This window comes from Xiphophorus maculatus, chromosome 7 (genome assembly GCF_002775205.1).
Source record: "Xiphophorus maculatus strain JP 163 A chromosome 7, X_maculatus-5.0-male, whole genome shotgun sequence".
Lineage (NCBI taxonomy): Eukaryota > Metazoa > Chordata > Actinopteri > Cyprinodontiformes > Poeciliidae > Xiphophorus > Xiphophorus maculatus.
Window position 1 is genome coordinate 23,001,092 of NC_036449.1, and position 12,663 is coordinate 23,013,754.

The 12,663-nt window shown below is 37.3% G+C and overlaps 1 protein-coding gene across 3 annotated transcripts in view; it reads left to right on the forward strand.

Moving 5' to 3' along the window:
* The window catches only part of thsd7b (thrombospondin type 1 domain containing 7B), a 208,933-nt gene that overhangs the window by 78,070 nt on the left and 118,200 nt on the right, over positions 1 to 12,663 (forward strand). For all 3 annotated transcript variants that reach the window (XM_023337353.1, XM_023337355.1, XM_023337354.1), the window contains exon 4: positions 10,260 to 11,118. In XM_023337353.1, the coding sequence (XP_023193121.1) occupies positions 10,260 to 11,118 (859 nt within the window). The remainder of the gene's footprint in view (positions 1 to 10,259; positions 11,119 to 12,663) is intronic.

Genomic DNA, 12,663 nt, shown 5'->3' on the forward strand with positions numbered 1-12,663 from the left:
TGTGGCCGACCTTAGTCTTGTTTGATCATAAAATACATTTTAAAAAATTTACTTGAACTTGTGAGGAGCTGCATGTTTAAGTGGAGCTTGAAGGTGTCGATTTTGGATCTGACCAAATGCTGTTCATTGACCTTTGTGTCCCAGCAGGTTCCGGCTTGTTATAATCTTGATGGTTCCTGGATTGTTCTTGAACATCCTAAGCTTTCCGTTTATGTCTCTTTGAGTAAAAGACAAATGGACTGAATTTATATTTGGCTTTTCTAGCTATTCTAACAATGCAAGGTGCTTTACACTGGAGTCAACTTCACCCAGCCATATGCATATTTTTGTCCATAGACAGAACTGCAGGCAACTTAGGGTTAAGTGTCTTGTTTAAGCTTTGTGAGAGGAAATAAGATAAGATAAGATAAATCTTTATTGTCATTGTCACAAGGACAACGAAATTCAAAGGGTGCCATCAGTCAGTGCACATGCCCAAATACTCATGTGGCACAAGAAAGCTGGAATAAAACCTTTAAGTATTCATTTGCAAGACAACTACTCTACCCACTGAGTCACTGTCGACTGAACATTTGAAACTTGGACACAGTTGGGTGTTTCATTGGCTTCCACTAGTTCCAATAACTCAAAATGTATGTTTTTTTTTAAAGCAAGCTATTATGACTCTTCTGGATTGGTCCTTTGGAATCAAATAAATCATAAACATCAAAAATTAATATGACATTCATACCACTGGTGAGAGAATGTAAATTTTGGACTGTGTCTATATTTGAGTTCTAGTCCTCTCTAATTATTATGAATAAATTAGTTTTAAAGTAAATCTTTGGCAAAAACCATCTGAGAGCACTGAAATATTGCCCTTATGATGAACAGTCTGGCTCACTCATTAAAATTCAAGGAGTCGGCTACCCAGGAGTGAGTTAGTCCAAGATGTTTGTCACAGAACCCTGGGAAAATAATGTTCATGCCTACTGCCGAAACATTTTTACACCTGCCTTCGCTCGTTTGTTTTGTTGACTTAACAAAAATGAACCTGTGTTTTCAGCAGTCTCCATCTGAAACCTTTTTGACGGCCCACTGCTGGGGCAAAAGTTACACGGACAGAGTAAATACCCAAAGAAAAACAGAACTTAAGGAAAGTCAAGTTGAAAAATGTCCAGCAAAACAAGAGATTTCATTTAAAAGGGTCACTTTTAAATGCAGTGCAAATTATAATTTGAAAGAAATCAAATCCTGCTGATGCTTCAGGAACATGCAGCATCATGTTCCTGCATGATGCTGCATGTTGAATCAGAATTGAATCTGATCAATTTGTGCAGTACAGATTATTTTAAGAATACAAAGGCAATCCTAATAGATGCATACCAGTAAAATAAAACAAGAAACTATTTTGTTTATTTGTTACTTTCTTAAGAGTCTTATTTTACAAGAAAGAGTCAAATATTGTAAGTAAGTAAGGCCCCTGGTGGAGCTTCTTCAACCAGAGCTAAACAAACAGCATTGTTCCAAGCCATAAGAAGAACAATGTTGTTGTTTTTCAGCGAGTGTGATTATTCTTAGAAACACTGTTCCTTCAGGCCATACTTCTGTGAAGTTTGAATCACATCAGGGGTAGGTGGTTTGTCAGCAGCTGTTTACTCTTCCAAACAAGGCTGAGCTTGAGATTTTAAGCGTTCTGATGCTGATGACATACAAAGCTCTTAATATTTAACAAACCTAAAAAACAATGTTGAGAAAAATAAAATTTTTGCATGATGAAAACATTACCATGCTGGGGCGTAGAGGGTTAGCACGCCCCACGTTTGGAGGCCTTAGTCCTCGACGCGGACGTCGCGGGTTCGACTCCCGGTCCCGGCGACCTTTGCCGCATGTTCACCCTCCTCTCCTCACCCTTCTTCCTGTCTGCCTACTGTCAAAAAATACGAGCCACTAGCGCCTAAAAAACTCTCCGGAGGGAAAAAAAAAGATTACCATGCTGTTTTGACTCTTTTTGAAGAATATCACCTGCTTACCTCGAGCTATTCATGTTATATACTGTTTTACATTAGTTACAAGAAGATAACAAATATCGTAATTTTAAAATATACACTACACAATATGTCACTGTTGAAAGGGTAACATAGGAGTAACAACAAATGTGTAAGGAAGTGTCTGGTTAGTGGAAACCAAAAATGAACCTTTTGGCCTTTATGTAAAACCCTTTGTGGGGGAAAGCTAACACTGCATCCCTCTATATGTGATGCAAAAAAACAAGACTGCATATCACCATTAATTTACCATATCTGTCATGAAAGAGTTTGGAGCTTTCCTTCTCGTTTAGAAACTGGCTACTGTAAAACATTTATGTATTTTTTGTTCTCCGATTATATATTTTATCTTTCATTTTGTATCTTTTTTTAACATTCCATTTAAAAAGCTGTTCTGAATGAGCTGAATCAGGTCTTTTGGAGATTGATCGACTTCCTGATGATAATCTTATGAACTTCTACAAACATGAATGCTGTAATTGACGATGCACCTCATCACTCATAAATTAAAGCTGAGGGTGTGTGGCATGGGGGAGGGCTCTGCGCATAAGGCCTCGGCAGCACACGTATCATTTAATTAAAAACTGCTGTGACAAAGGAAGCATGTATCCAAACATTCAAGCTCAGGGGGAGAAGGTGAGGGTGGATGCTCAGTAAATGCAGCAAATGGGCGTTTGAGAACTGCAGAAACAGCCACATAAACACAAGCTGAAACAAAATAAACACAACCAATAAAAGTGTTATGCTGTTATTGTGAGGTCCTGCACTCTGTTCTGATTTGATATGATGTAAAGGTTTGTCCTTTAGGTCAGGGTCTTCATGGATTGAACTTGTTTGGTCTGAAAATCCCAAAGCTGCTCTATTGGATTTTGATCTGGGAAATGTGGAGCCTAAGGTTATGTACATGCAGCAGGCAAATCAGACCCTTATCTGACTTTTTCATGGCAGTCTGAATGGCCTGATTCTAATCTTTTTACCCTCCCAAAAAATGGTGCCATTGCCATGTGTGGTACTGTTTTAGCTTCCTTCATCTTGTCATTATCTTGTGACAACACAGGCAGCTAACATTGCTGAATAACTTTAAAATAGATCCACCGACAGCAGCATCCATTATTACGTTCTTAACATTGCGCTGCTGTGTGACATCTATGTTCTTCTACACCTGTGGGTCATAAGCCATTCACATCATTCAGCAGTATGAACTACCACACAAAAAGTTGATTTCTTTGAGCATCAAGACCTGCTGTGTGAACATTGACCGAGGAAACACCTGAAACTCTCTTCGGCATGTTTTTTGTCTTATTGCAGGGTGTATTATCCTGATAAGTAAGGCAGGAGGATACTGTTTCATTAAAGTTCACAGGAATGTAGCAGGCAGTTAAGTGTGTGGATCACATCCTCGGATGCTGTGACCCAAACTTTCCCAACCAATGATTAAAGATTGACGAAATCATGCCTCTGACTCGACCGGCCTGTTTTCTTCTTGTGGTAGATTCTGGAACCATGAGGTCAACCGCCAAATGATTTCATTTTAGGTGTGTTTACCCGCTTTGGGGGAGTGAAAGACTAACTCCTAGACCAGTCTGTCTGTTGCGAGCGAGGGCATTAGCTTACAGCTACATTTCCTTTACAACAGTACAAATATAAGTAGAAAAACTTAACTTACTGTCTGTGAAAGCATGAACATATCTTAATGTCCTTATAATTGCAGAGTCACATGGGAGCTGATTCATGTCTCCAGTGGTCATTAGGGAAGGTTATAACTGGACAGGATAGCAGTACATTAATGTTTGATGTATTAATGTGTTTGTATTGACAGAATTTCTGTTGTTTTATTTCAACTGACAATAAAATGGAAGTGCAGAAACATCAGGAAGCATAAGCAGTAAGATAAAAACCCTGAAATCCTCCAATCATTCACTGGACCTCCCTCACTGATGCTTTGAGAAAATGTAATTAAAGGGATCAGAGAGGCATAAGACTTAACAGTGAGAGATTGGTTTTCTTTTGGCGCTGCACCGCTTGCTGAAAGTTTACTCTTCGTTTGTTTGCATCTTCTCCGCCGTGATCTATCTAGTTTTAATGTGCAGTGGAGATTGCTTTTGTTGTGCTGCTTGCTGTTATTTTACAGCCTTTTGGTGCAATTTATCCAGCTAAAGTGTTCAGCCAAACCTTGCTGAAAAGGACAATTCGTGTTTAGTCACGCTCCAGGAGCCGCGTTTAATTTCAGTCTTTTCCTGTTTTGCAGCAAGGTCTGCACACCCTGTTGCCCTCCCATTTAAATTCTGCTTTGCGGACATAAAATAAATAGTAAATTTAGCAGAGCCTCCCCCTTGGGTACCAGAGACCCCCCTGGGGTGCGCATAAGGCAGAAACGAAGGAGCTGTGGGGGACTGGTTCCTCCTGAGGGGTCAACAGATGCTGATGCCGACAGATCAAGAGAGTGATTATTCAAAGCGTAAGAGATTCTCTGGTGCTTGTGTTTGTTGACTCCCCTGGGAGTCAAATCATTCCACATCACACCTCCATAAATCGCACACTCATAATTAGCACAGTTTGAAACCAGCAGCAATAGCAAAGGTGTTCCTGATGATGAAAGGTTGCTTATCAGAAAGGAGTGACCATAAGGGTGGTGCTACTGAGCTGAAGAAAGCTTTGAGCTACGCTGTAATGTGCGACTCATCTTATTTTGAAGAACTGCTTTTCATGTCTGTATTTAGATTATAGTTCAAGGATTCCTTTTGTGTCCCTTTCATGGCAATGACCTCACTTTCTGAGCTAAATTTTGGACTGGCATCTAAAGTAAAATGTGTCCAAAGATGTTTTTGTTCAAAACATGAAGCCATTTTAACAGTTAAATTGGGTGAGTGATCCTCTCTTTGGACAAACAACACATTAATGTTTGTTCAAACAGCAGTGAGTTGGTGTTTTTTTTTGATGTCAACAAATAGTTTCTGTTGACATTGAATCAACTGAAGTTCACACAACAAAACTGGAATAATGTTTTTTGTTGTTTCTGAAAATGTTTTAGCCTTTTCCAAATTAACTAGGCTTCTGTTCAGAGGTTTGCATGCGCTTCTCATCAGCCTGAGTGTCATTTGTTTGGGAATTTCAATGCTGCATTTGAACTATTAATACAGCTTTCATTTTCTCTAATACACACAGCATCAACTTATATGTCTCAAATATGCATACACCTCTGCTATTATTTGTTTAAAAAAGCTTTAGCAAGTTGCACCTCAGTCGCATACGTTTTATAGCCATTAACAAGCTTCCATAAGAAATCTGACTGAATATTAGACCACTCCTCCTGACAGAATTGAGTTTTTTTGATTTGGTTGGTTGGATTCTTGTCATGAATCCAGTTTTTAGGCAGAGTCCAGAAATTTCTCACAAGGCTGAGTTCAGAGCTTAACGTTAGCCTACCATATCTGTTCCAAAAGCAGTCGTGATGTGTGTTCAGGATCATTGTCCTCTTGGAACAACTGAGAGGGTTGAGAAGTGCTGATCCAAAACATACAGCTGCTAGTTAAAAACTCCTGCTACATGTGCGGACAAGCCAAATGCTGTATGGAAAAAAAAAATGTTATCAAAGCCAATAGAAACTGAGATATTTGGCCACAGTGACAAAACAGTGTGTTTGGAGGAGTGAAACTGAGGCGTTAAAACTCTGTACTTGTTGTCAAGGGTTGTAGTCAGAGTGCTTGGAATAAGTTTTAATTTCAGATATACTATTGCGTTGCAAAAAGGTAAAGAAAGCTGTTAAAGAAGATGGAGTATTGCCCTAAAAATGATCAACTCATGTCAAATTACTATCAAGAAATTTTAAGCAATGATCCCACATACTGTATATCAGTGCTGTTTTATGTGGAATATCTCAGATTAGCAAGAAGTGTCTAGAGTGACCTCACCAAAGCTCTGACTAACCCAACTGAAAATTCATGGACTGTACCTATAACATCATGTCAGTGCCAGGAAGCAATCAATCTAAATAAGTTCTACCTTTTCTGTTGAGGGGAGTTGTCAAATATCCAGTCAGAATTATGTCAGGTAATTTTAAATATTAAAATTTGTAGATAATCTGCATGAATAAAGCAAGTGATATCAAAATAGTAAACTATTAAGGTTTTTATGGACACAGTGTTCTGACATAGTGTTCTGACCTGAACTGTATGTCCTTATAAGCACTATGAGAATGGAATGCAATGTTTGTCTAGTTTACCAGCCAACTATGTTTATGTTTTTCTTTGGCCTTACTTTTAATGAGGTTTATCACCTCATTAAGACAGGGAATTCTGTCTTGTGTAAAATCTGATTCCTATATTTAAAGAAGCCTAAAATAAACAGGTTTATTTTAAAATAAATGCATTCATTTTTGAAAAGCCAGTCTTTCATTTCAAAGGCAAGTCTTACAAGGAAGGATATTGTAATTCTGCTGCTACCTTGTAAAATACCATCCACAGCACAACTTAATTGTAAAACATAATGTTTAATATTATGTTTCTGAATAATAGGAAAATTGCAACTTTACAGTGTGGACCATAAATTACAGACCAGACAATAATTGGTTTGAGATTTCTGTATGATACATTTTACCTACTTTCAAAGCAATTTATAGCAGAAGCATGCTTCAAATTATAAGAGAGAATATGAAAAGCCCCCCCCCCCCTTGTCCCTGCTTGAACTATAAGTAAAAGCAAATTGATGTCAGTTTTTTCCGATTAGAAATTTTTATGTTTTTGGAGACTGAGGAGGAGTACTAACTAAAATCTTAACTTTTGAAAGAAAGGCCATAATATAAACAGAATGTCTGAATTATGTATTGAAAATGTAAGGAAAAAAAAATTGAAAAGTAATATATATGTAATTATTAGTGTTTGTCCACCTAAGTTTAAAGTTTACATAAACTGAGCACCATTGTGTTAAATTTTCCCTTCTTTGCTCTTCGTCCAGATTCAGATCAGTTTTTATTGATAGCTTGAGTTACAGTAAATCATTTATACCTTTGCCAAACCAAAACTTTCAAACTTGGGAAAACATTAAATCCATATAGTGTTTTATTTAACTATTTTAAAAAAATGACTCACTGAAACTAATGCTGTTGGGGTTATAAAATCTTTCCAAATATCTTTTTAAAATCACATCTTCACAATTTTCCACCCACAAATGTCATTGTATATTTTACAGCAAGAGTGCATTAATGTTGTTGTTACTCTAATTAATATTGCAAAGCCAGGAGGAAGAAAATTCAGCTGTACGCTTTAATGAACTTGTGCAATAATTCTGCACTGTTGGATTTCTCAACAAGCTGTTTTATCATGTTAGTTCTCAGCCTGGAAACAAAGTGTTAACAGCAGATTTCTCTGGCACACAAAACTCAGAGCAGTTTCAGTGTGTTGTCATTCAAAACCAATTTACGAAGCAGTAGGATCTCATTATTACACCAATTTGATTCCAATTAGAAGAAATGAATCAAATTATCTTTTTCACGGCCGGCTGCAAAATAAGTGGTTGAGAAATGAACAAGACTGACATATATAACTACATTATATCAGCAAATTGATCAGAGCTTTTTGGTTTCAAACAATGATTGGTCCATTTCTTTTAAGTACAAGGACAAAAGGTCAAACAGTTTAATGTAAAATTTTATTGAACAGGAATTATCGTCCCTTTTTGTTTTATGTTATACATTAGGCAGATGTTTAACCATGAATCTGTAAATTTGTTCAACCAATTAATGATACCAAAATGTCTTAGTATTCAATAGGTATTGCATACACGATCAGTTAGTGATCTCTGTTTATTAGAATTGCAGTTGAAGAAACAAGGTTTCTCAGTGGCAGAATTATGATCACTTCCTGTAAAGTTTTATTTTTACTTGAAGGACCACAAGCTTTTGCTGAAAAGGTACAATTTTGTACCTACTTTCACCTGTTTTTGTTCACATTTTCTTCCCATAACTTCACTTGCATATCCGTGTAAAATATTCAACAGTTTCCACATTCTGTCAAAGTCTGTGGTCAGCTTCAACTCCTGCAAGAAGCACATTCCAAGATCCAGTACAAAGCTGACAGAAGTTTTTCCAGAAAATGTATCAGCAGTTTTGTTTCCTCTCTGCCCACATTCTGTTTTCCTCTGTACAGCAGATTAAAAAAATTAAATAACCAGACCCCTGTCACGAAAAAGCTGATGCTACTAACCGGCAACTGCCAAGTCCAATAGAGGTTCACCACAACCACATCATCAGCCAAATATAATGGAAAATATCTAAATATAAAGTTGCCATGGTAAGTTGTAAATTAACCGTGTGTGCATTTTACTTGAATGAGTGTTTTCATAAGTGAGTATGTTTTAAACTGGGTATACAGCAGTTTTTCATTTGTATGACATGCAGCTTAAACTGACGACACGTTAAAAGAGAATAAGTGAAGGCTGGCAACTTTGTGATAGTGAGGAACGGTTGAATCTTCTAGAATTAGCACCTGGAAGTGTAGGGGGAAAAAAGGGTCTGCTTACATTGCATAAAAAATGTCCTTTTTGGGATCGCTCCAGCTTAATATTAAACATTTTATAGCCTTGCCAAAACAAAAGTTTACCCTTCCTTGCTGGTGCATTCAGTTTTCTGCTACACTAAAAGTCTTTCAGGTCAGTTGACAGCTGAACCATTGACACCACTTTTGGTATTTTGTAGCTTTTAGCGAAAATCTGTTTTTGTCTTTCTGTCATTTTTTTTTTTCATGTTTTGGTTTTTATTCTAACTGTTGGTATGATTGTACAACATTTTATGAAAGGCTCTACTGACCACGACTGTGGGCAAGTATGTGTTTTCAGCTTGAAGTTACACTGGCTGAGGTTATTGATGGGTAGTAAATAGGACACATTATCTCCACCATGTGATAATGTGTCATGTGAACATTCTGTATTTCTTTGGGGCTGTCAAGAGAATCATTGTGATGAATCAATTTATCTCTGAAACTAGAGTTCTTTCAGGGTCTTCCCAGGCTGCAGGGGTCAGCGTCTATCAAAAGTGATCCAAGAAGAGTACAGTGATGAACCTTTGACAGGATCACGGGCAACCATGAACAGTACAGTGATGAACCTTTGACAGGATCACGGGCAACCATGACTCACTGATGCATGTAGTCTGAGCAAGCAAAAAATCTACTGGAACCTGAACTTTTTAAAATAGTTTGAGCCATTTCTGAGTGATTTCTATCACTGATCAGCACTGTTTTGACAAAAAATGTGGAACAACACACAATTAGACATTTTATCACAAAATTACGCCTCATTAGTTTATATGTAAACACAAAGATCGTAATACTGAATGTATGAATGCAATATTCACATGCCTATATCAAAGATTTTGCAGTGTTATATGCAAAACCAACTCTGAACAACACAGAAACATTACAGCTCTGGAAGAAAACCTAAAAAAAAGGTGTGAGAGAAACCAACTACACGCCCACTCCACACTTTTCATATTTGAATTACTAAAGAAATAATTTGGATTAATCTATTATAGTTCTTTCATTTGACAATTGTTAACAAATTTGTGTTCGTCAACCCCATAAAACTGCAAAACATGCATTATGGTTTGTGACTGAAGTGGGACAAAATGTTGAAAAATTGAAGAAAAACTTCATCTTAAGATAAAGCTATGCTACATAACTTGCTCTTTATTGAAAATATGCAAGAGCTTTTAACATAGTGAAGTCGCTAATGGTGTGCTCTAAACCATATTAGAGAGAAATTATGAACTTTGATCACACTTTTATTGAATGCTCTTTGCTCCCAAGTTGGTAATTACTTGTGTGCCATGCACAACATCCACGAAGTTTCATGCTAAAGATTTAGTTACTAATAAAAAGACATAGTTTCCATGTTTGCAAATATATTGAGGTTTTTGGAAAGAATATGGCAATATCACTTAAGAAATATAACAAGACTAATACCTGTGGTAGTCTAACATATTGATCCAATAAATTAAGTCCTTGTGATTAAGAAACTGACCTTGTATTTTTGTATTGATGTTTGCCACCGGTTTGATTACTTTGTGTTCCTTCTTCAGTTCATGAATAAAGCAATCATTGAGGTTAAGTGAATGGCCTTGAATTGGGCGTGATTGCAAACCTCCAGATACCTGCAATTTAAATCATTGCTCTCTTCTCTTCCACTTCCCCAAAGCACACGTTTTTAATGAAAATGTACTCTGTGTCTTCTTTTTTGTAGGCTCGTGGGGTCAGTGTATCGGGGAGGTGTGTGGCTCAGGTGGGGTTCAGACAAGGACGATATGGTGTGTCCACATGGAGGGCTGGACTACCCATAACTCGCACTGCCAGCATGTGGAAAAACCAGAAAGCAAAAGGCAATGCTTTAAGGTCTGCAACTGGCACCAAGATCTTTTTGAATGGGAGATTTCTGACTGGGGGGCTTGTGTTCTTGTCCCTTTCTTTTCTAATGAACTCAAGATGAGGACTACTGAGTGCATTACAGCACAGCATGGCATTCAGAGGCGCAATATCCACTGTGTTCGCACTTCCAATCGAAGCACTGTCAGCATAAGGATATGCGAGTTCTTTTCCCAGAAGCCTCCTGTGGAGCAGGCCTGCCTCATCCCCTGCCCTCAGGACTGTGTGGTTTCAGACTTTACCTCATGGTCGAGTTGCAGTAAAACTTGCAGTGCTGGTCTACAGCATCGGACTAGACACGTCCTGGCCGCACCGATGTATGGAGGGGCTAACTGCCCTAATCTAACCGAGACCAGGACTTGTACTAACTCTGTTGACTGCCCTGTTGCAGAGGGGGAGTACCAGTACAGCCTTAAAGTAGGGGCCTGGAGTAATTGCCGACTACCCCATAACAAGGATGCTGTCTTAAATGGAAGGACCACAGTGGACTTTGGTGTTAGCTCCAATGAGAACAACTCTATCACGACACAAACATTGGATTCTCACCACCAATTCCGTCATCACCAGTACCACCATGGTCAAGCCCACATAAGATACCCCATGTCATGGGAGCTAGAAGTGGGATATCAGACACGACATGTACGCTGTGCGAGAAGTGATGGCAAGAACGTTATGCTAAGGTAAGAAGACTGTATGTTTTTTTTGTTATAAATGCATTTTTTACACATTTGAAAACATCACTTTCACTGGTTACTTCATCAGGTACACCTTGACAGTACTGAGTTGCATCAGTCTGGTACTTTACAGTTTGGTACTATAGTTCATCTTCTTCAAGGTTTAACATGAGATATGAGATAGTGTTTTACATACATTGTTGTTATGCAGCTGTTTGAGCAACTGTTACTACTCTTCTGAATTTAAAAAGTGTATATGGTAAAAAAATGTATGCAAAATGATTGACTGCAAACTGCCTATTTCACACGGTAAATACCATTTAATAGCAGTTCTACCAACATGATCCATCTCCAGTGTGATGCTTTCATCATTCTCTATTAATTTTCATTCAAGCATTACTCTCGTTGATTTATTTGTCAGGAATATATTGGTCCATAAGATGTGATCTTGACCTTTATATAGCAATTATTGAAAGACTGTAATTTAAAAAGACTTGTCTCACTCAGCCACATAAAATGAGCATAACTACAGAATATGACAAATAGGATAAGTAACACTGAAATGTTTTACTGCAGCGATGCAACAGATCTGAACAAGCTTCTTCTGACTTCATTAGATACTTTGTGCTGTAATGAATCAACCACAGGTTTTGCCAAATGGTTTTAAGATTATTTTATGCATAGAAAACTAGAAAGCATAGCATTACCTCTTTTATACACAGCAAATTTCAAATCATAACCTAATATATGACTTACTGTGATAAATTCTAGGCAGAGGTGACATATAATGACACATTACTTCGTAAAAAAAGAACACTTGGGCATGTTTATTTGTCACCTGATTATGAAGAATCTGTTAAAAATTTAGTTGCCTATTTTAGAAGCTTTGTGTTCAATTCGAATTGGTCATTTCTTGATGACAATTTATTTGGGGAGGAAAAAGTGAAATTAATTAAGAAAAAGGCTTAATGTGTTTGTCTGGTTGGCTAAATAAATGGCTTATGTTTTAATTTATTTTCTATATTATAATCTGTCTTATCTAATTACATCATTGCTTAGTTGCTATGTTGCTGGCTTATTTATTGATTAATTACTTATTAAGTAGATTGTTTGCTTGCTTATTCACTTATTCAGTGCTTGCAATGTTGGTTACTTTCTCATTTAACTTGCTTACAATGTTACCTACCCTTATTTTGTTCTCTATGTATTTATTTCATGATTTTCTTATGTACCTACTTCCCTCACTGCTTAATAATCTGTTTGCTTACACTTGACTCCATTTTGAACTTAATTATTTACTTCATATTTCCCTCATTTTATTTATGTCCTTGTTTACTTACCTGTTTACTTACTTTATCTTGTTCACTAATGTAAATTCACTGGCTGGCCAAAAAAAGATGACTCTTAAAAAGGGGACACATTTGGTTGCTTTAAACAGGCCAGAGTCTTTCTCCCCTGTTGATCCGGATATTTTGTGCGAATCAAGTGAACCTTGATGTGGACAAAACAACTCGACTGGGGTTAAGAAATGAAAAGCCACTCATTGCATCA